Source organism: Uloborus diversus, chromosome 2 (genome assembly GCF_026930045.1).
Source record: "Uloborus diversus isolate 005 chromosome 2, Udiv.v.3.1, whole genome shotgun sequence".
NCBI classification, from domain to species: domain Eukaryota; kingdom Metazoa; phylum Arthropoda; class Arachnida; order Araneae; family Uloboridae; genus Uloborus; species Uloborus diversus.
In genome coordinates, this window is record NC_072732.1 from 85035333 (window position 1) to 85058052 (window position 22720).

Sequence of the window (22720 nt, forward strand, 5' to 3'; positions counted from 1 at the left end):
TCATGGAACACTTTAAAAAATGTTTACAATGTACGGGAGAGAGCATGAAAGATTATAACCTTTCTGTCGAAAGGAATAGTTCTTTTTAAAGCTAAATAAACCTGAATTTGAATACTTCAAAGTATTTCTGCTCTCATTCAAGTTAAAACATATGTTAAAATACCAAAGATTTGTCCTTTGATTTATGGATTAATTTAGTCACATACCTTTCATAATATGTGAGTGCATGTTTTGGGATTAGTAGTCATATTTTCAATTCAAAAAAAAAATAGTTTAACACTGTTACAATTAATTAAAAAAAAAATTCTTGTTAGTCTACTTTATATGAAAAAAAGTAATACAACAGGGGTGCTCAGATGTCCTGATTTTGTCAAGATTGTCCCGTTTCATAAAATGTCTTGATTTTGGCCTGAAATTCTAGTTTTCATCCTGATATGCCCTGAACGTTCCTTCTTTACTGAAGACTCGTAATGCCACTCATATGCAACTACAATTTGCTGTAGCATTGAAATATGTTCATTTTTTTTTCTGTCGGTTTTAGATTTTCCCATGTTATTGAAGAACATCTGACTACATCACATGTCTAGGCAGCAAGTTGTTTATCATTAAATGCATTTTTGTTTCAGAACATTTTTACAAGTGAACATTAAATAAAGGTTATTTTTCCACTTCTTCTAATATTGTTGATCACCTCATTTTCAAGCAGGTTCTGTTATGTTCATGCAGCTTCTGTAATTTGTTTGTTTTAATCTATTATTGCTATGTTAAATTGATCTACCTATTATTAAATTATTTATTGTCTAATACCCAGTATTGAGTTCAAATACTTTTGAATACAATGTTTGATAGATTTGTTGGAATAATAAGATTTCAATTTGAAGTTTAATGTGTTAGGTATTTAAGAAAATAGCAAAAATTCAAGTTAGGAATTTTTTTCTTGAATCTGCATATCAAAAACAATATCCCAACTCAAATGTTATGCTTAGAAGGCTCAAAGTTTGTAGTTTTTCTAAATACTTTTTATCCGTAGCAAAAATTTAAAATTTTCAAGCTAAATTATATGCATAAGAAAATTTAAGGTTTAATTAATAAATACATTTATTTTTTAGATGTCTATGCGAGCTTCAAAAACTTTACATGATAAACTGCTTCAAAAAGTGTTTCACAGCCCAATGCATTTTTTCGATACTACTCCTGTTGGTCGCATTTTAAATATGTTTACACATGATATTGATGAAGGTAAAGTAATGTAGATTATTTTTCCTTTGATTAACTTTTTGTGTTATTCCTTTTTCATACTTCTAATTTCTGTGTTTTATGTTTTAATTTTGAATATGCATGATTTTATCTTTTTTTTTCCTTTCTTTTCATCTCCGAGTTATCAGAAGAAAATGTGTGCATTTGCATGTAAGTCATCTGTGTGCTAGTCAAGAGATTCATAGTCAAGAAATTTGTTTTACAGTTACCTTGGAGCCATGTGCTTATGCGGTCAAAATGGCTTGACTGGTAGACAAATACATGAGAAAGGAAAGGATTATCCATTATTTGTCTATTGTCAGAGTCATTTCAACCGTACCAGCACAATTTCCTTGGAGCTGGTTCTGTTGCTCACTACAACACAATTTCTCAAAGCTGAAAATTCTTCTTTTCTTACTTCAGAATCAAGATTTGCTAATGCCTGAAATTTCTGTAACATTCATTTTTGTGCAGCATTTTCACAATAGAACCGGAGGCTTTCGATATACCTAGAACTGTGGGGAGAGTAATTTTGACCCCAGATTGTTCGCTAACAAAATATGCTGTGACACATAATTTAGTTAACTGAAACATGTTTTTCAAAAAGAATTATCACTATCTCTTGACATTTACTTCAAATTATTTGTACAAAACAATTGATGTCAACTTAATTTTTACAAAATCTTATTATTTAATATTTTATACCCTTGAGTATAGTAATATGCCTCTAACAAAATGTGATATAAATTTTCTAATTTCAATGGAAAAACAGAGTATCTTGTTCAATATGTTTAAATACATTTAAAAAAACAACTGTTTTTTGAAACCCTAATCAGGCCTTTGACATAGGATTCGTTTAGTTTTGTTGTCCTATTAACAGATGTAGATCCATTGCAATACACTTCAAAACTAGTCTTTTATTTCCTTCTGTCAATTTTTTAAAATGGCTATTATTTATGTCATGATGCGTCGCGTTTAATTTTGAAGAATTATTCAAAAACCCAAAAAGATAACAATCTAGGCCGTGGAAATGGAAGCATCGCAGCCGCGCATAACCTCAGATCAACGACTGCCTTAAATGCCAAAGAACCAGAAATTTAAAAGACTTACCCCATGTTGAATGTATGTGGACGATAGGAATGACACAGCGATTACATAACATTCTTTATTTCATGCTAAATTTTGAAGCAGACAAGGTGACAGGACTTTTGTATGGTGATCACCAGGAAAAAAAACATTATTCACTTAATTTAAAAAAAAAAAAAAACACAAAGCCGCGGGTGAAATATTTAAAAGTTCAAAAAAAGGAAAAAAAAAACAGTAGCAGGAGCTTGCAAAAGTTCGTTAAAAATTGGAAAATGGGGAGTCCATTCGCATGGTTTGTAACACATTCAAATTAAAATGGGCACAGGACGGGTAGTTCACTTTGAAGATGGTGGGGTGTATTCAGGGACGAAGCAGATATCAACGATGTCATTTGCAGGCCAAGCCACGCTGAAAAAAATGGCGCATCAGTTGGTGATCGCCTTGGCGGCGGCGTTGAAGTCATCATACAATTAAAATTTGAATGGGGTAAATGCAGCTCCGCATCATCGCTCACAGCTATGTTGATCATCAAAATATGGTCAGTAATGAAGGGCTCGATTCCGGCACATTCTGCGTATTCCATCCGAAGTCATCATACACACAGGTGATACACTTCCAATGTTATCATCATCAGTTGCCACAAAGCTTAACGTTCTTGATTAATGAATTTGAATGTTATAAAATAAAAGGTTTCACCTCATTTTGAGGTCTTAAACATATGGCGGAGAGCCACGGCCGTCACAGGACGCCGCGCACTGATGCTTCAACATCGCCCTCGTTGAAGAAAACTAAGAGCCGCAAAAAACACAACCGAGTGGACTGGGAGCTGCCAGGAGAGTGAAATGGAGTGGAAAAAATGAATCAGCGAATGAGCAATCAGATTTGGGTATGCAGCGATGCGCGAGAACCAATGAGTGCGTTTGGCGCCCAAACAAGGAAGGGAAAGGATGCTACCACCATTTTAATGGCGGACAAAAAGGTGAAAAAAATCGGATCAACGACTGAAAAATTGTCAGAAAGCTAGACGATTGGAAAAATGAATAAATCGCATACTTGATATCATAAAGTGCGCGAAATTTAAAGGGGAACGCAGGGAAAACGTGGAATGCACAAGAAAATAAAAAAATTAACTCTAATTTGAATTCCGAAACTTTGAATTCAAATTATGTTTTTCGCAATCACGAGTTGCGACAAAACTCTACTGGTTAGAGTTATTGTTTCTAGAAATGGCTCCCCCGCCCAAGCATGTCCCTCCTCCTGGGTGCTTACGTGTATATAGTTGTGTGCGTGTGTGTAGGCTTACGTGTGGTGCACGTAGGCGTGTGTATGTGTGTAAAGGCGTGCGCGCGTAAGCGACTGTGTATGAGCATGCGTGTATAGGACATGGACAGCAAAAGTGGATTTCGGGGGACAGTGGTCAGGACCAGCTGCGCCGCCGCCGGTGGTGCTGCAGGCCTGGTCCAAGCTGAAAGAGGAACCGGAACATCAAGGACTGTCAAGTGAGAACAATAAGCAATCGTGATTGCTCAAAAAACAACGAAATGGGGAAAAACGATTAAAATGACAAAAATGGGAAAAAAATAAATGGGTAAAAATATGTGATATGCATTATCACATACACTGGCGAAGCAAAACAAAAAAAAAGAGAAAAAAAAGAAAATTTTAAGTCCAGCTCCAATTAACCAATACTTTACACAACATCATATATATTGAAATGCATAAAGAGTTGTAACATCAAAAAAAACATGAGATACATTTTTATACCATCATCACAGTAGAAAATGGGTAAGTCAAAGAAAATGGAGTGTTTGCATTTTCTTTTTGCCTGTCATGATTGCACCCTGCTCGCAAAACAATTTGCCACACATGACCAACCAAAAAGACAAAAAAAAAAGGTACACACAGTTGTGATTACGTGAACAACACATAGCATACCAAGAGTTAAAAAATATAAACATTCAAAAAAAGTTACAAAACTACCCAAACACATGTAGAAGGCATGAATACAAAAAAAAAAAAGTGCAATAAGCATCAAATATGTCCATTCTCGATATGCATTAAATTATACGGAAGCACATTAATGCAGAAATAAAAATTAAAAAAAACATTACAATACATTTTCTTGACTATACGTCAAGTGCTACGCATTGGGGCCGTGGTAGCCCGATCGGTAGAGTGTCGGATTCGGGGCCGGAGGGTCCTGAGTTCGAACCTCGATGGTCGAAGACCCACCATCGTCATTAAAGGGGACTAGGCGATGTTAAATATGCTCGTGGTCTCAATGTCCTCCAAGTGAAACGATACCTCTGGGGGTGCTAGCACCAGGTAGCTATAAGCTCCTGAACTAGTTCTAAATTCACATTAACTGCTCGATCCGGTGATGGTGCTGCCATCTATCGGTATATAAAATAATGGAGGCAAGGCACTTAGTATGCAGTCCTCGACATAAATACAGTTGTAGTCAGTTGTGACTCGGAATAGGAATAGCTACACATTAGAATAACATGAGTAAAAAAATTTCTCAGGCAGAAATTTTTTGTAAACAGTTCATATTATTAAAGAGTTCCACAGCGTAGTGCACCAGATTAGAAGGAGCACACCCAGTACTAACTTTTCAATTTTATTTATTTATTTCTTTTTTTATTAGGAAAAAATTTGAATGTTGAAGACACATTAAGGTTGAGACGGACAAATTCATAAGCATGAACAGTAAGACATAATAAGGAAAACTGGTTAGATCTTAGGACATAATCAAGAGAGTGAAATTTTTTTGTGGAGGAAAAATTGTTACGCACATGTTGACATACATATGTTGGTACCAACAGGAAAAAATATGACAGCGTCCTGTCATACGTAAAAATCAAAATACACATTTGAGAATACATTTCCAAAAAATAGAAAAAAAATGGAAACGACTTGCCATGTATTAACCATAAATTCTCAGCACCGTGCCCCTCAATGAAAACAAACATGAGGGAGAAAAAAAAGGAAATTTACATTTATAAAAGACATAGAGAGAGTCACAAGCAAAATGATACGGATTCCGGAATTACAATCACGACCAGCACGACTGCCCGTACATAAAAGCAAGTAGCACGCCCTATGACTAAATTATTTACGACTACGGAGAAAGTAACTGGTTTGTTGACTGGCGTGCTGAGATTGGTGGGACACATTGGTATCAGTGTTAACAGACATTAAATTGCTTTTGCGAGGTGGGGCTAACCGTAAACGATTGACATGAATTACAAAAGGTTGCGCAGAGTCATCGCCTAAGAGTTTAATTTCACAATTTACATCCCCTATTTTGCTTACAACAGTATGAGGACCAGCAAAACTAGGTTTAAAAGTGTCAGCCGACTTCACGTATACAATATCATTCTGTTTAAAATTTAGAAACAGGCAATTGCCTATTGTTTTGATTGATCTGTTTGAGTTGTAAAGAAGAGTAAGCCTCATCATAGATTAGGTGAAGATCCTACAGAACATTTTGTATATAATGTGAGGTGTTAAGAAATCGAGGTTGCACGTCATTATCAAAAGTGTCAAAAATCAAGAATAGCTCCCTTCCCAAGTGCAACATGTTAGGAGTGAAACCAGTAGATGAATGAGTTGTCCCATTATATATAGACATGTGAACCATAACAGCAACCTCTAAAGACACATTCTGCTCAAGTAAAGACAGTTAACTAGATTTGATTTGACTATTAATTCTCTCAGAAATCGAATTGGACTGGGGATGAGCACGAGAAGAATGCTGAGTTATAACACCTAAGGCCTTGTTCAGAGAGTGAAAAACATCACTGTCAAACTGACGGCCTAAATCAGACAGAAGATACGACATCTACCATATAGAGAAATGTAATTCAACATGTGCTTAACTATTGTGTTAGCAGTAATATCTTTACGAGGATAAAGGACAACGTGACGAGAAAAATGATCAGTAACAGTCAAAATATATCCATATTGGCGACTTGGGCCAACCAGGTCGCTCGAACAGAACTCACCAGGTCTCCTTGGAATCCAAATACTTTGCAATGGGGCGGGTTTAATGGAATAAGGCTTCAGTCGAATACAAAAATCACAAGATAAAACAAAATTCGACACATCTTGATACATTCCTAACCAAAAATATTTACTAACTACTACCTCATACGTTTTCTTTATTCCCGTGTGAGAAATGTGACAAATCTGCAAAACTAGCTTTCAATGTGTCAGGAACAACAATAGTAGGTAAACAAGTTCTGTTACGAACATGCATTAATAGGTTTGTAGTTGGACAAATGAAAAAATCCTTAAGCTTGTGAGCATGATGCAGATTAGGCTTTTGCAAGAAGGAAACAGCTTCTTTAATGTGCGGATCATTAAGTTGCTCACATAAAAAGGTATTAATAGATATTTCATTATGTGCATCAGTTTGAGCACACACAAATGAATGAGAGTTTAAATTATGACCAGACTGAGGTTCACTTAGAGAAGTAGGGTGCTGTCGTAAATAATTAACCAAATTAGCGGATTCAACACAAGGAGTACTACAGGGTATATCACACTGCATATTGTCTGGGGTGGAAATATCCGTAAAGGAAGGATCAACTCCTTATCCGCATTGGGTTGAAGAGCCGATTCATGTAAATTGGGATCAGGGCTACGAAAACAGTAATCGACCAAAATATTCTGACGGCCAGGGATATATGAAAATGTATAGGAATATTGACCAATTTCTAATAACCAACGAATAACAACATCGGCTGGCGAGGTTACATTGCTATAACGTTCTAAGGGCTTACTGTCAGACATGAGAATAAACCTTCTATTAAAGAGGTACGTCTTGAATGCAGTGATTGCCTTATATATAGTGTACAACTCGAGTTTAATTGGAGGATAATTACGTTCGGACTTTGAACCACTGAGTGCGTTTGGCGCCCAAACAACGAAGGGAAAGGACGCTACCACCATTTTAATGGCGGACAAAAAGATGAAAAAAATCGGATCAACGACTGAAAAATTGTCAAAAAGCTAGACGATTGCAAAAATGAATAAATCGCATACTTGATATCATAAAGTGCGCGAAATTTAAAGGGGAATGTAGGGAAAACGTGGAATGCACAAGAAAATAAAAAAAAAAACAATGAAATGGGGAAAAACGATTAAAACGACAGAAAAATGGGGAAAAAATAAATAGGTAAAAAAATGTGATATGCATTATCACAATTTATAAATACGATGGCATAAATCCAACCCAAGAGATGGTAATTTTTCTCAACATCTGCTATTGCTTAAAGCTCACAATCCTGTACAGCCACTGATTTTCTTAAAAGTTCAGAAGAAGTCGCGAAATTTCACTTTTGAGATTGTATAGAGACCCTGTCATTAGACAATATTATAAATTCAAAAACAAAAACAAAATCATACTTTTAAAGGTCTTCAAGCAAAAAATATTTCTGTTGGAAAAATTAGGTGCGCAAAGTGTGAAATTTTTTTGCCTCTCCTGTAAAATTTTGAAAAGTTAACTGAACTGTTTTTGATACTAAATGCCTCATATTCAAGTTCGCATTTTGTCTTTCAATGAGGATTTTCACATGTTTTTAAATCATAAATTACCTTTTTAATCCAAAAAAGTTTCTCATGTGGTTCTACAATTTATATGTTTAAATTAACTAAGAGTATTTTTGCCTATTTAATACATGAAAATAGGCTTTCAATTTTTTAAAACAATTGACTTTACCTACTATCAACTACTATCAATTTTTCTGAATAATTTATTAACATTTTAAATTTTCAGTTGATACTACCTTGCCTTCGCTGATGACTTCCTATTTACATCGAGCCTGTGCTGTGATATTTGCTTTGCTTCTTGTTGTAGTTGTATATCATTGGTTTGTTATTCCTTTACTATTATTGGGTGTCCTCTTCATTTTTCTGCAAAAACTGTTCAGATTAACTATGCAAGATTTAAAACGATTTGAAAACGTTACAAGGTCACCAATATTTAGTCATGTGGCAGCTACCGTTCAAGGTTTGCCTGTTATACGAGCTTTTCAGAAACAAGAAGATTTTTTTGACAGGTACTAAGAATTGAAACTTTATTTAAAATCTTATAGTGCTTTTTTACTGTTATTATATTTTTTACTATCTGCTCTTAACAAACCCTAAATGTTAAAATGTATTTAAGTTGATTTCATTGCACATTTGTTTTTATTATATAATCAAGGACATAGCCAAGGGGGGGTCCATGGGGTCCGGACCCCCCCTTCCCGAAAGACCCCTGTTCTTTTTTTCTCAGTTGTTGCATCTTGCATCAACAAAAGTTTTCCGAAAAATAATGTTTTTATAAAACCCAGCATTTTCCTCTTAAATATTCCCATTAATCCGCAATTTTCTCAGCGCTTGAGTCAATTCAGAACACGAGAACCTCGTGCAACAACTGCAGGTTTCCAATTTTCGTCTGCCTTTTGCTGTGTCGCGTACTTCGTCCGAATCGTCTTTGAAACCAGCTGGGTCGTGTGACCTTGAAACTCAGCCCCTCTCCTTTGGTCTATCAGATTGCCATCGGCAAAGTAAAAACAAGCATTCATTGCCCCCAGTCTCATTGGCGTGGTTTTCTTTATTTCTTTCTCCTTTCTTTTTGGATTTTCGTGGATTTCGTAGACCCATGTTGCACGAAAGACAGCCAGAGTCAGGTGCGTTCCTGGTGAATCAGTAATTGAACTCCGATTCTTTTCTGTTTTGACACACACTTTTTATCTACGTCATACTTATGGGAAACATATCTTGAACAAAAAAATTATATGTAAAAGAAAATTAAGTTTACCCAAACTAGGTAAGTTGCAGTGCTCCCTTTTAAAGTTTTCTTAAAAATACGAGCAATTTTATTTGTTAATGTGTTTTTCCATTTAAAAACTAACTTTAGATTCTAAGCCAGCAGCGAAAAAAGATATGCTACACATTTCATGTGCTTGAGGATGAGAAAAAATAATTATTGATTTTTTTTTTTTCATTTTAACTCTTTATATTTTTGGCATGGTTCATTTTCAAATTCATTTTATATTTTGATAAAAATTTTATTTGGACTTTTAGATTATTTTTAACATCTCTCTCCTTTCTGAGTAACAAATTACGTAGATTTTTTGCTGATGTTTTCTCCCCAATATTTAAGCATGATCATAGAACATATTAAATGCCCAAAAAGAATTCGTGTTTGAAGATAAAATAAATAAAATAAATGAATAAATAAAACTTGAAATGGATGTATCAAACTTTTTGCGGTATCAAAATTTTACAGAAAAATAAAATTAAAAATTACATGAATATTTTACTGTGATCAATTTATGAAATTACAAGTTTGGCCATATTAACGCATGTAATAAGTAATTTATTAGAAATTATTACTTTTAAATCTTACTGAATTGTGATTCTATGATCCCAAAAGAAAAACAGTTAGTCAGTTTTTTAATTGACGAAAAATTATCTGTCTCTCAACTCTTATTCGATGTTGTTTCATAAAACATTTTTGTATTTGCATCATTGGAATACATTTTCTGATTGTTATTCACTGGCTTCGTACTGAGGAGTTATTTAATTAGCATCTATGCATCCATCTTTAGTAAATCGTGAAGGTAGCATTAAATGTAACAAAAAACAGGCATGTGCATTTAACTATAAATTACTAGGTGAAAATTACCGCTATTTACTGCTTTACAAGCAAAGAAGCAAAAAAGGTGAATACGAGGTAAATTTTTTTGAGTTTTCCGTTTCTATATTGCTTTTTTTTTAACTCTTATTTTCTTCAAGCTAAAGATGTTTTCAATTTCTTGCAATAAAGTATTTTGCTAACATCGTTTTAAAGAAAAAAAAATCATTGCCTGCGTTGTAAAATATGATATGTATTGTTGTTAAAATTAACAACATGTTGTTAAAATAAAATTACACAGATGCTTAATTTAATTCATTAGGTATACATTCCATTAATCAGCATGTAAAAGATCCCTTAGGTTGTTTGGCTGGGAATGCTCTTGACAAAATTAAATTCCTTTTACAGTTTTGCATCGAAAAGAGCTCAGGTGTCTCCATCTGGTGGAAACTGGGCATCAAATTTTCCTCTGACATTCACATCCGCGCCTTAATGGTGGCATATGAATGACTGGATGCCATATCGTTGGTTCTCACTTGTTCCGCAAAAGGCCAAAGCCTGTAACACAGCCCCATTAGAAAGAAATAAATAATGAAAAAAAACAGCAATAACGCCTTTTCCAATATTTAAAATTTTTTCGAACAGCTTTCAAACTTTGAGGAATAGTGACTTCACTTGACAACTCCATTTATTTCTTGCTTCTCTTTTTCAGCTAACTGAAATCCCTGTGTCAGTTGGCTGAAGAAAAAAAATACATATATAAAAAAATGGTTACATCAAAGGAAGCCTCCGTCCCTCAAAGAGTTAATAGTTTGTTCAAGCTTTTAATTGATGATTAGGAATGATAATTAGAAAACGGATAAGATTGGAAATATCATTCTATTTCGCATTATGAAAAGAATATTATAAATGTAAATAAATAAAAACTAATTCAAGCTTTTTAAATGAAACCTTGTTAATATTTTTGTTGAGAGAGTTGTGGGATTTTGCCTGAAATATTGTTCAAATCGGACAGGGTTACGTTATACTATAACATTCATATAGTTATACATTCCACTCCATAGATATAGATTTATTTATCCTATATATATAAATAATGCCGATGATAGAGTAACCCGCGTGTTTCAACAATGAATTCGCGCCAAAGCATGATATGTAATTTGATAATATGTTTTGGAAATGTTTAACATGGAGGGAAAGGCTTTATTTTGACAAGGCTGAACTCGATCCGGCAACTTAACAGTTTTACTGATAAGACTGTGTCATCTCAGAGGAATGAAGAAACGAAAACAATGAACGCTATCTACTGGAGTTTAGGGTTAATCCACTGGTGTTAGAGTTAAAATTTCAACTATCAAAATATCACCAAACAGGCAAATGCTTCGTTCAAATGTAGAAGAGTTGAAGCAATTTACACCCATCATACCTTGACAGGCGATTTTCTAGTTTTCAAATAAAATGGCATAAGTACAAACGTACATATTTTGTTGAAATATATAACAAAGCTTTAATATTTTATTAAATTATCGCATGCATTTTCGAAGTAATTCTTAGAACAGTTTTCGTTTTCCGTTTTTCTTTTAATGTGCCCTTTTTATTAATAGAAAATATATCACTCATTTTCAGGAGGACAGAGGTTCACCCATATTTGGAAACTTTGTATGTGATAACTTTCAGTCTAATGTTAATTTACAAACTTTCAATAATTAATTTACCACTTAATATAAAATTTTTGTTAAATAACTTTAACTAATGGCTCTATTAATTTCAATTATTTAATTAATTTTAGTTATTTATCATACTTTAATAATCAGTTTTAATTGGATTTATCTTATCTTGTGTAACTATCAGCTACTTATTCTGCTTTAGCATGCCTCCTTTTTTGAAGTTTGTGCAACCTTGGACCCCCCCCCCCCCCTTAAGAAAGTTCTAGCTACGTGCCTGATATAATGAATTTTTTGATATGTAGGCAAAAATTTTTTTTTTTTTTGCCTTATATATCACATATATGTTTGAAAAATCAGTATGTGACAAATGAATGCTTTTTACAACTGTGCCTATTATTTTGTGTTGCCCAAAATTATGACCTCAATGATTAGTATTATAAACATGCATCAGTTACTTATTCCTTTGTTTTACTTAATTTGAAAATAAGTTATTTTTAATAATTCATTGTTATTGACTTTATTTAGACAGTTAAAAGATCTTAGTTGTAATTGATTAAGTACATGCTGTGAATTCAGTTCTCTCAGAAAAACCTTTGATTAAAATAATGTATATAATATTAAAAGGCTGAATATTTCAGAACTTCGATGTTTTTTGTGCCGACGTATTGATGCCATTGCTGTGCGCACCTCTGACTTGTATAATAAACCATATTGCATTTTGATCTTATTCATACAAGTATTAAAACTAAATTGAGTGCAAGCATAAAAAGTGCCAGAAAAAAAATTCTTAAGATTTTTTATACTATTTAAATCTAATAATGATTTCCTATTTTGCTGTTTAATAAAAAGTTGGAATATTTAGTTGCTAGAAAAAATGAGAAAAAAGGCATGTGACTCTTTTTAAATTATTTATTAAGATTTTTATGTTGTAGGTTCACTTATCTAGTTGATCAACACACTTCACCACAATATTTATATTATTGCTCAATGCGATGGCTTGGAACCCGAATGGATGTTTTAGGACTCTTCATTACATTAATAGCTACATTATTCGTGATATTTTTACGAGATCAAGTCAATCCTGCTTTTGCCGCACTTGCTCTTGTTCTAGTTTTACAGGTAATTATGATTTAAATAACTAGAATGGTGGTATAATTTGTCATTTTCCATAAGCAGTTTTATATGTTTGTGAGAATTGTAGAAAGTTGAAAACTTTTGAATTTTCACCAAAGGTGAAGCAACTTTGAGCCACTACTCACTCCCAATAATTTCATTAATATTACATACTTACATTTCTGTAATTTTTATATTTAATTGTATTTTTAGCAAAGGTATGTATGAAGTTTTCATTATTATGTTTGTTTTAATTAGATAGATAAAAAACCTTAATCAATTTTCTTTAAGACAGTGAATGACACATAAATTCTGTTATTAAATGGTTTGTTTTCTGAAGAAATACATGTTTAACCAGGCAATCATTATGTATATTTTTTCTAAGATTAATGATGTACGAACCAACGTTTGGTTGCTTAATATCTACTTCACCACATCTGAAAAGAATGGCAACTCTTGGAAGGCTGCCAATCATCGGTCTAGAGCCATAGTGCTGAACCTTTTTTTTTTAAATCAGAAGGGGAGTTTTTTTATCATGTCCCCCCCCCCCCCCCCATAATAAGATGATTCTCGCAGACATATAAAGTTTTAATTGTTTACATTGTTTTTCAAACTATCGCAGGAAAAGCGGAAGAAAAGTACAATTCAGGAACTGTTATTATCATTACTTGATGCTTATTTTGTTAAAGATAAGCTTGAATCAGTTTTCCAGTAATCAATTTCTGAACATTTAGCTCCAAATTCCTCTAATCATCTTTAAAACCTTAAACATGAACATTCTTAACCTTAATTTGCTTTTGAAAACAAAAACATGTGCGCAGAAATAATAAAAAAAATATCAGGAATTTTATACAGGGTGCCCACAAATAACTGACTGCAAAATTCATTTGTGCATAATTGCATTCAAGATGTTCTTTAGTTTTGGCAACACTTAATAGTTTTAGTTCAAATCTATGAGCAATATCGCAGACAATTTTTTTAATTAAAATCTGTTTTATTCTTTGCATTATCAAGATGGCTGCTAAACGAAGTTTGATTCTCGAATTGCATTTAAAAAGTAAGCTGAATTGTGAAATTTTTAAAAAATTGAAGTATTTAAATGTGTCAAAGAGATTAATTGAAAGAATGTTAAAATAGTTTAAAAAAACAGGTAGTGTAGAAATAAAGCATAGTGGTGTAAGAAAACACAGTGTATGATCAAAAAAATTAATAAAATGTGTCTGCGAAAGAATTTGAAGAAATCCTGCACAATCTGCCCGAAAAATTTCACAAGACCTAAATTCATTTTTAAAAATATGGCTGGAATCATCGTAAAACACGATTTAAAATTAAAAGCTTACAAGAAAATGACAGTCCATGGATTGACAGAGAAAAATAAAGTTGAAAGACTAAGAAAGTGCTAACAACTGCTGAAAAGACACGCTGCTAATGAGATAATGTTTTCGGATGAGAAGTTATTTTTGCAACAAGCATCTCATAATAGGCAAAAAGACGAGATTTATGCAACATCAATGCAGACTATCGGTTCAACTAAAAGAATTGTTCAGAGGTTGCAGAAACTATTTTCAGTAATGGTTTGGGGTGCTATAAGCAAGTGACTGCCCCTTCTTTTTATTGAAAATGGTGTGAAAATTGACAAAAATTATTACTTGCAAAAAGTATTGAAATCTCACATGATTAAAGAAGCCCAAAAATTATTTGAAAAGGATTCATTCACATTTCAGCAAGATTCGGCATCCACCCACAAAGCAAAGATTGTTCAACAATGGTGCAAACAAAATTGTCCATCTTTTATTTCCACAGAATGGTCTGCATCCAGTCCTGATCTCAATCCACTGGACTATTGCATATGGGGATACATGGAGAATCAATTGAAAAACCTAAAACCAGGGGTAGAAGTAGTCCTATATATCCTATATTTCCTATATTTACAAAAAAAAGCATCAAAAGTGTCCTATATTTCCTATATTTTTGAAATTGTCCTATATTTTCTATCATAATATATAAAAATCTTCTGTGCTGATGTTTGTCACTATAAGGCTTTTAAACGGCTGGACCGATTTTGATCAAATTTTTTGTGTGTAATTAAGTTGTGGCAAGCATGGTTTCGAAGCGCGATGGATCAAATCGGAAAGGTTTTTGTTAATTAATTAATTAATTAAAACATTGGACGGTTATATCTCCCAAATGATTAATATTAATTTTAACCTATTGTTGAGCGAGAACTGAAATAAATATTTAACCCATTGCCAAAGGACAATAAGAAAGCCAACTCTGCTTTTTGTAATGAACTTTCCTATACTGTGATATGTCAATTGAGAATAGATAAAACGTAGAGAGAGAGTGTTGAGTAGGGTGCACCTTATTTTCAAAGGTATGATTTTCTAACGGGGCACCCTCTCATTTTGTTCCTTTTGATGGGAAAAAATTTTGATACCTCAGAAATTAAATTTGGACAATATTTAGAGGTTGCTACCACCGTTACAAAATAAGTCAAATCAAACTTTTTTTGCTTTTTTTTTCCTGCATTGTATATTTCAATATTTATTATGTATGATTTCTTAGTCATAAATTTTAATCAGTGGTAATTGATCTAAATATTGACATCAAGTTTATTTTACATTTTATTAAATCATGCTATTTAACTGTAACTGCAATCAACTCTCTACTTCTAATCCACAAGTTAGCTCATACGTCAATGTTTTCTTTCTTGACACGTGAATGCTTATCAGTATTTTTTTCCCCGTGTAAATTCATGTTCTGTTTAGTTGCTTACAATGTGAAATGTTATTTGCAGTTTAATATTTCAAATTTTGACTTTATTTAATTCTGGGTATGGAGCTACAAGTTTTTAAATTTATCATGGCGACAGCATCAAGTATCAACACAAGGAAACAAACATCTGTATGGCTAATAGGCCAAATGTCTGCCTCATTAAGCCATATAAAACTTCCCTCAAAAAGGGAAACTATGGCTTTGTTTTTCCGTTACAAACAAATTATGAAACAAAAAAATAGAATTGCTTGCCATTCAGCAGCTTTAAATGTCATGGAAGTATGGGCTAAAGCTCGCAAACCAACAATATTAAAAAAACATGTGGTTAACAAAATAGAAAAACTCTTCCGAGAATGGGCAAATCTTAGAAAAAATAAAGAAAATAAGAAAAAGCGTTCTATTTCAGCAATTGAAAGAGTAAATAGATGGAAATTTTCATTAGATGATTTGTTTGACATTGCTCATGCCAATGCTTTAAGCATGATTAGTATTGCAGAAGATAAAAAATTTCTTTTATCTCAACGTAAACCAGGACGCCAAGAAAAAATGGTTAACATTGATAGATTTTTAAGTAAAAACGAGAAAGAACTTGAGAGAAAAGAAGAAATTTTGAGAAAAAACGATTTCTTGAGAAGAATCCGCAAAAGAAGCTCATGAAAGTGTAGCTGTTTTAGCCTCTTCTGAAAGTTCGACTGATTCTGAAGAACAAGAATTCACGATAGAAAAACTAAACGTTAAAAAAGGACACGTTAAACGAGGCAGAAAAACGGTATTGGATAGCAAGTTGGCTGCAAGTCTGGATTTAGCCAAAGTTAGTGACCGAAATGCAGCACTAATTTTAACACCTGCAATACAAGTTTTGGGTTTAAACCCATTTGATTACAATGTTAATCCTTCCTCTATCAGGCGACAGCGAATCAAACACAGAAAAAAGATTGCTATCAGTTTAAAAAGAGAATTCAATCCGCAAGTTCCACTGTGGGGGAAAATTGGGATGGAAAATTATTGGAAGATATCACGGGACACGAAAAGGTTGACAGGTTGCCTATTTTAGCATCAGGAGAGGAAGTTCAACAGCTCCTAGGTGTTCTGAAGTTATCTTCAGGAAAAGGTAAAGTTATTTCTGAAAAGATGTATGAAGCTGCTAAATCATGGGATATCTGTGATCGCATAAAATTCATGGTGTTTGATACAACATCAGTTAATACAGGGATGAAAAACGGTACTTGTATTCTTTTTCAGAATATGATGGCAAAAGATTTATTGTGGTTTGCGTGTCGTCACCACATTTTAGAACTATTATTAGAAGCTGTAATAAAATTGGCTACAGGTGTATCAAGTAGTCCTGAAATTTCTTTGTTCAAACGTTTCCAAAACAAGTGGCTTTGTATGGACAAAACAGAACATGACACAGTTCTGACTGATGATGTTCTTAAATTTGAAGTAGCCGATATATCAGGAGACATCTTAGAATTTGCTAAACTTCAGTTGAAGGAATTTCAACCTCGTGATGATTACCGTGAACTGTTAGAACTTTGCATTATATTTTTAGGTGGAGATGTTGATTCGCAAATATCTTTTAAAGCACCTGGAGCACTGCATAGAACAAGATGGATGGCTAAAGCAATTTATGCTTTAAAAATATGGATGTCTAAAAAGCAATTTAAATTAACAAAAAAGGAGGAATGCTCGATATTAGATGTTTGTTTGTTTATTATTCGTATATATATAAAAGCTTGGTATAGAGCTGCCCATGCTCCATTTGCACCCAGACTTGATCTTGAGCTGGTGAAAGACATTTTAACTTATAAGAAGAAAAATGCAACCATTTCAACTGCTGCTTTAAGTAAGCTTACTCGACATCTTTGGTACTTGTCAGAAGAGAATGTTGCTCTTGCTTTCTTTGATGACTATGTTTCTGAAGAGACCAAGTCCAAAATGGTCTCTGCTTTAAAGAAACCAAAAGGAACAAATATTTTAATGAAACGATATTCAATGAATGTTGCTGAAATAGTTGAATTCCAAGAGAAAAATTTAGAGGATTTTGTTTCTGAAAATACATTAAGATTTTTCTCGATAAGTGGCCTTTCTACAAGCTTTCTTGGAAGGGATGTTAAGGAATGGCCTTCAGATGATAATTACCAATCTGCAAAAGCTTGTGTAGCTCACATACAAGTAACCAATGATCTTGCAGAGCGTGGTGTAGCTTTAATTGAAGAATACAACAAGCTACATACAAATAACGAAGAGGAGAAACAATTTTTACTGCTCATAGTTCAACAATATAGCAGAAATACACGGGGAGAAAAAAGGCAACATTGGTGAATGCAAAAGAGTGAAAGCGGAAACCAATGATAGGACTGATAACCGAAGCTTCGTCTTTTTTTTTTCATTTGACATTTCAAGATTACATGCACACCCGGAAATAATGCTTGTAATCTTATTATATGTAAAAGAAGTACGTATTTATGCCTTGTTTCTTTACTAAGCAACCCAATTTCATATTAATTAAAGATATGCCAGTCAATAAAAAGTAATTAGTTTTTACACAATTTTTCCCAATAAACCTAAGTTTAATCACTGGTAGCACCGTTTAAATTTTATTCAAATTCCGAAAAAATTTTATATGTTTGTTTTTTCATCAAAAGGAAGCAATTAAAAGGGTGCCCCTTAAGAAATTCAAAATTTTTTAAAAATGTGCATTATAAGACGCACCCTAGTGTTGAGCCTTCATTTCTCTTGAAAGCAACGATTTTAGGTCCCGTGATATATTTTAGAATAAAGTACTGGAAGGTTCAAGCAAAACGTGTGTCATCGCAGTTGAACCATGTGACCGGATTGGTGCTTTAGTTTCTCCTAACCAAATGATCAGAAAGTACCGTACCTCGCAACATTTGTTTCTCAGCTGAAATCCATCTGAGTTTTGGCACCAATGTCAAGAATACTTTAAGGATTATCAAACTAATGAGTACATTATTAAAAGAAAAGATGTAATTTAAAGACGAAAAAATTTTTATTTTCGTCCATATAAATTACGACAGTGTCGTTTGTACACAAAAGACCAGTGCAATGGAAGATCATTATCTTTGGTAGAAAGAACAAATCAGACAATATATGAAGTTTTAAAAGTTTTTGTTCAAAAGATCGGACCGCTAATCGGTCGAAGTTAGCTTCCCTCACTGATTGGCTAGATTACAGTAATGTGGTGGCTTTGCAACAATAGAGTTGCGTGATCATTTGTTTACATTTTAAAGCTGCTGTTAATATAATTTATTGTATTTTTTGTTTATTTGGCGAAATATTTCAAATTGCAAAAAATTGTTTTTCGTTTGTAAAGAGTTTTTAGACCTTTTAATTGCAGAATGTGTTTATTTTGCATCGGGAGGGGGGGGGGGGATAGGTGATTTTCGCTTATTCATAGAACTGTTTTACATTTATCATTTTTTGAAACGATATCCTGTCGATTTTTTTATTCTTTTTCATATGGGGGATGCTGCAGCGGGATTTCCCGTTTGTTCTAGATGGGTAGTTAGTTTTTTACACTTAATAACTGAGGATGCTTTTATCCTCTGAGAATGGTTGAAGGAACAAACCATCAAGTACGGGAGAAAAAACAGTTAATAAAACAACTGCTCAGTGGGCATTAGATAAATCAAGTTGTAATAAATATACGCATTCTGACACCGAGCAGCTTAAAACATTTCTTTTTACCTATTTTTTTTTCAACAAAACGGTTCGAACACTTCATAGCTTATTCAAAATTTTTTAACTTTTCAATTTATGAAGTTTGAACAGAACAACGTCTGTCGGGTCCTCTAGTATTCTTATTGTTTGTTATAAAAAAATTGTAGAAAATTACCATTGAAAAGCCTTTTGGTCACTTGATTCGCACTTTCTTTCACAACTTGACAATTCAAGACTGCTTAAAAACAAGATGCTTGTTTATAATTTTTTTTTTTTTAGAATTTCTGCCAGTACCTGTCTCTTTAAATTTTGTAGAGTATTTTTGACAAAATTTTCAATTTATTTTAAAAAAAAGCTTCAATGGTCTACATTTAAGCTCTCCGAACCATTGATGAAGCACTTTGCCAATGAATTTTCACTAACAACAAAACGTGGGAAGATTCAGCCGCTCTATTAATGTTAAAAGAAAAGGTCTATTTGAAATATTTAAATGTAAGTAATTATGCAAAAAAAATAAATAAATAAATAAATAAATAAAGATAAATTAACCCTGCCTGGATTCAAAATTTGAACTTCTTACTAAAATCAGAATTTTACATTATTTGAACGCTATATTTTTAGCAGAAATTTTTAAAAAGAAATAAAATTTTTACAGGTTCCTTGCATTGATAAGTCACCATCTTGTTAAAAATTTTGAGGAATGGGGATTGGATGTTACTTGGATGTAAATTAATTCATTTTGGAAAAGTACTTCGTAATGATAAAAATTGATCAGCTTTCTAGATGCAAATACTTAGGTTTTTTAGTAGTGAGTCTTTAGCACCTTTCATAAGATGTAGCACCAGTTGAAAGAAGTTTTTCTCGCAAACAAAAAGATATGACGTAAAAAAGATCATCTTGAAGCAATGGCTCTATAATAAGAGTTTTAAGGTTAATTAAGGTACTGCAATTGGACAAGCAATAAATTATGCATGCATTACCAAGAAAAGAGTTCCGTTTTATCATGATTTATTATAGTACGAAATACAAAATTCATAAAGAAATAGGAAATTCCTGTAGAGATGCATAACAATGAGAGGCAAAAGAAAAGGTTCATGTACCTTCCAAAAAAAAAAAAATTAGTGAAACTTAACATTGATTTTGCACAGTCTGATTAATGTAGGCAGTCAAGGCATAGAAAATGGCCTTAAACTTAAATACATATATATGTATAAACTTTTTTTTCTGAAGCTATTCATTCAAGAACTGCAGACTCATTCTAAGTAAAAGTTATAACTTTTATTTGGGTTTTTTAACTGTATGCAGTATGATTAATTGAAATCATTGATAATAATTTATGCAAGCGTATCTAGATTATATATACTATGTATTGTTTATTTTTTCATATCAGTATTATTCGTGAAACATGTCCTATATTTGTCCTATATTTTTGGTGGAAAATGTCCTATGTGTTAAAAGTTGAACACTTCTACCCCTGTAAAACCTGTGTACACAATTAAATTTAAAAATTTACTACTAGAGATATGGAATGAAATTCCATTCTCTGTAGTGCATGCCGCTGCAGAAGCCTTTCCAAAAAGATTGTCATCTGTGATTACAGTTAAAGGCACAAGAATAGAAACCATTACTTAAACATTGATCAACAATGATGTTACTTTTATTTAACATTTATTTTATCCTTACAGAAAATCTTCAGCTATTTGTGGGCACCCTGTATTTTTGGATAGTGCACATTGTTTTAAGGAGAAAATGATTATCTTTAAAATAAGAAATGAAAAAATGCTACAAAATATTGTGCACCGTTCCCGTGATAAATCAGTTTGAAATCTTTGTCCTAAGTGTGAAATGACGTCTAGGTTGCTGTCTTTGGTGGGTTATATCTCGGGCCAGGAATTTTTAAGGGAAAATCAAAAATGTGCTTGTAACTTTCTTTTTTCTGTTTCTAAACTTATGTAAAATTTAAGAACATCCAAGACTATGAAAGTGTTTTTCGTTTTTTTGCCTGAATTGATATGGACTATGTCATTTATTTACTTATAACTTAAAAATAATTGAATGGAGTAATTAGCATTTTGCCTTGATAATGCTCCTTGCTTATTTGATATTTAAAAGTTTTTATTTTTATTTGGATAGTTAAGTAGCATGTATCAACTAGTCATCAGACTTGGTTGTGATGTAGAGACCAGATTTACTTCTGTTGAGAGAATACAGTGCTATTCAGAGGAGCTTGAAGTTGAAGCACCTGCCATAATTGAGAAAACAAGTCCATCCCCAGCCTGGCCAACAAGAGGAAAAATCAGTTTTATTGATGTCAAAATGCGTTATAGACCGAGTTTACCTCTCGCTCTGAAAGGATTGACTTTTGAAATTGAGCATCAAGAAAAAATTGGAATTGTTGGACGAACAGGATCAGGTACAGTTTTGTTGAAATTTTTATGCATGTGTATTCCACCGTTTGCATACATATTTCCATAGTGCTAACAGGTCCGCGTCGTCCCTATGTGCAAGGTCATCAGGGTTCGTACTTCCTTAAAAAACCCTTAATTTCATCAAGCAAAATTAAGGTCCTTAAAAAGTCCTTAATTTTCGAAAATTTCCGTAATTTTTTATAAACTCCATTCAGTCCCAGTTTTCTTACTTTTTCTATTTTCCACCTTCAAATCTTCATCCTACGCGATATCTGCCAAAAACGTATGTTTGGGAAACATGCCAACGATGTCAAACATGTGCTTCGCCGAAAATTTTTTGCCTTGTTTGAGTTACATTTTTACATTTTTTAAGTTATAGATGTTTTTAAGTTCATATTTCATACAGTTTTATTTAACAAATTGAACACAAAAATTATTATTTATTTTTTTTGAACAAATGAAATTTTTTTAAAAAACTCATGTCTAAGTAATATTTTACAATTATAGATATTTATAACCGATAATCAAACGATAAATGTAAAATTTGCATGAAAAATGTGCTCAGACTATATAAACGCCAATTGGTAGAAAAATCTGCCATTAAAATAAAAATGGAAAATTCAATGGAAAAAAATTAAATTTGTATATAATGCACTTACTAGACATAACATAACGAAATACTGATTAAATTATCAAAATTTATTGTTTTTTTTTAAACCCAGCATTAATGGGTTTTAAGGCTTCGAATTATATTGAAAGTTGACTGTATGTATATATTTTTTTAATAATTTCTCATTTTCACTACTTCAACTATACAGAAAATTCACTAATGTTATATCTGGCGTTTCTCACATTTTTTGCATAAGCACTTATGCTTTAAAAGACTTCAATAACTGACCATACTATAAAAAATTATCCGAAAATGCGATATTATTCGTTTCTTTAGTATTCACTTGGAAAATTTTTTTAAAAATGTGTTTTTTGAGTGTTCTTTTTGTTTTAGCTAAAAAAAATTTCAGAAATTTTGCCCTGCATGCATGGGCTGAGTTAGTATTTTGCCTTTGGGGGGGGGGGGGGGAAGGGAGAAAGGCTAAGCCCCCATCGCCATCATTTGAGGAATC

At 32.8% G+C, this 22720-nt stretch overlaps 1 protein-coding gene across 1 annotated transcript in view; it reads left to right on the forward strand.

Annotated features, from left to right (window-relative positions):
- Nucleotides 1-22720, forward strand: part of LOC129235269 (ATP-binding cassette sub-family C member 5-like) — a 138176-nt gene that overhangs the window by 97819 nt on the left and 17637 nt on the right. The window contains exons 22-25 of the mRNA XM_054868981.1: nt 1110-1239; nt 8105-8387; nt 12552-12738; nt 21325-21604. Of these exons, the coding sequence (XP_054724956.1) occupies nt 1110-1239; nt 8105-8387; nt 12552-12738; nt 21325-21604 (880 nt within the window). The remainder of the gene's footprint in view (nt 1-1109; nt 1240-8104; nt 8388-12551; nt 12739-21324; nt 21605-22720) is intronic.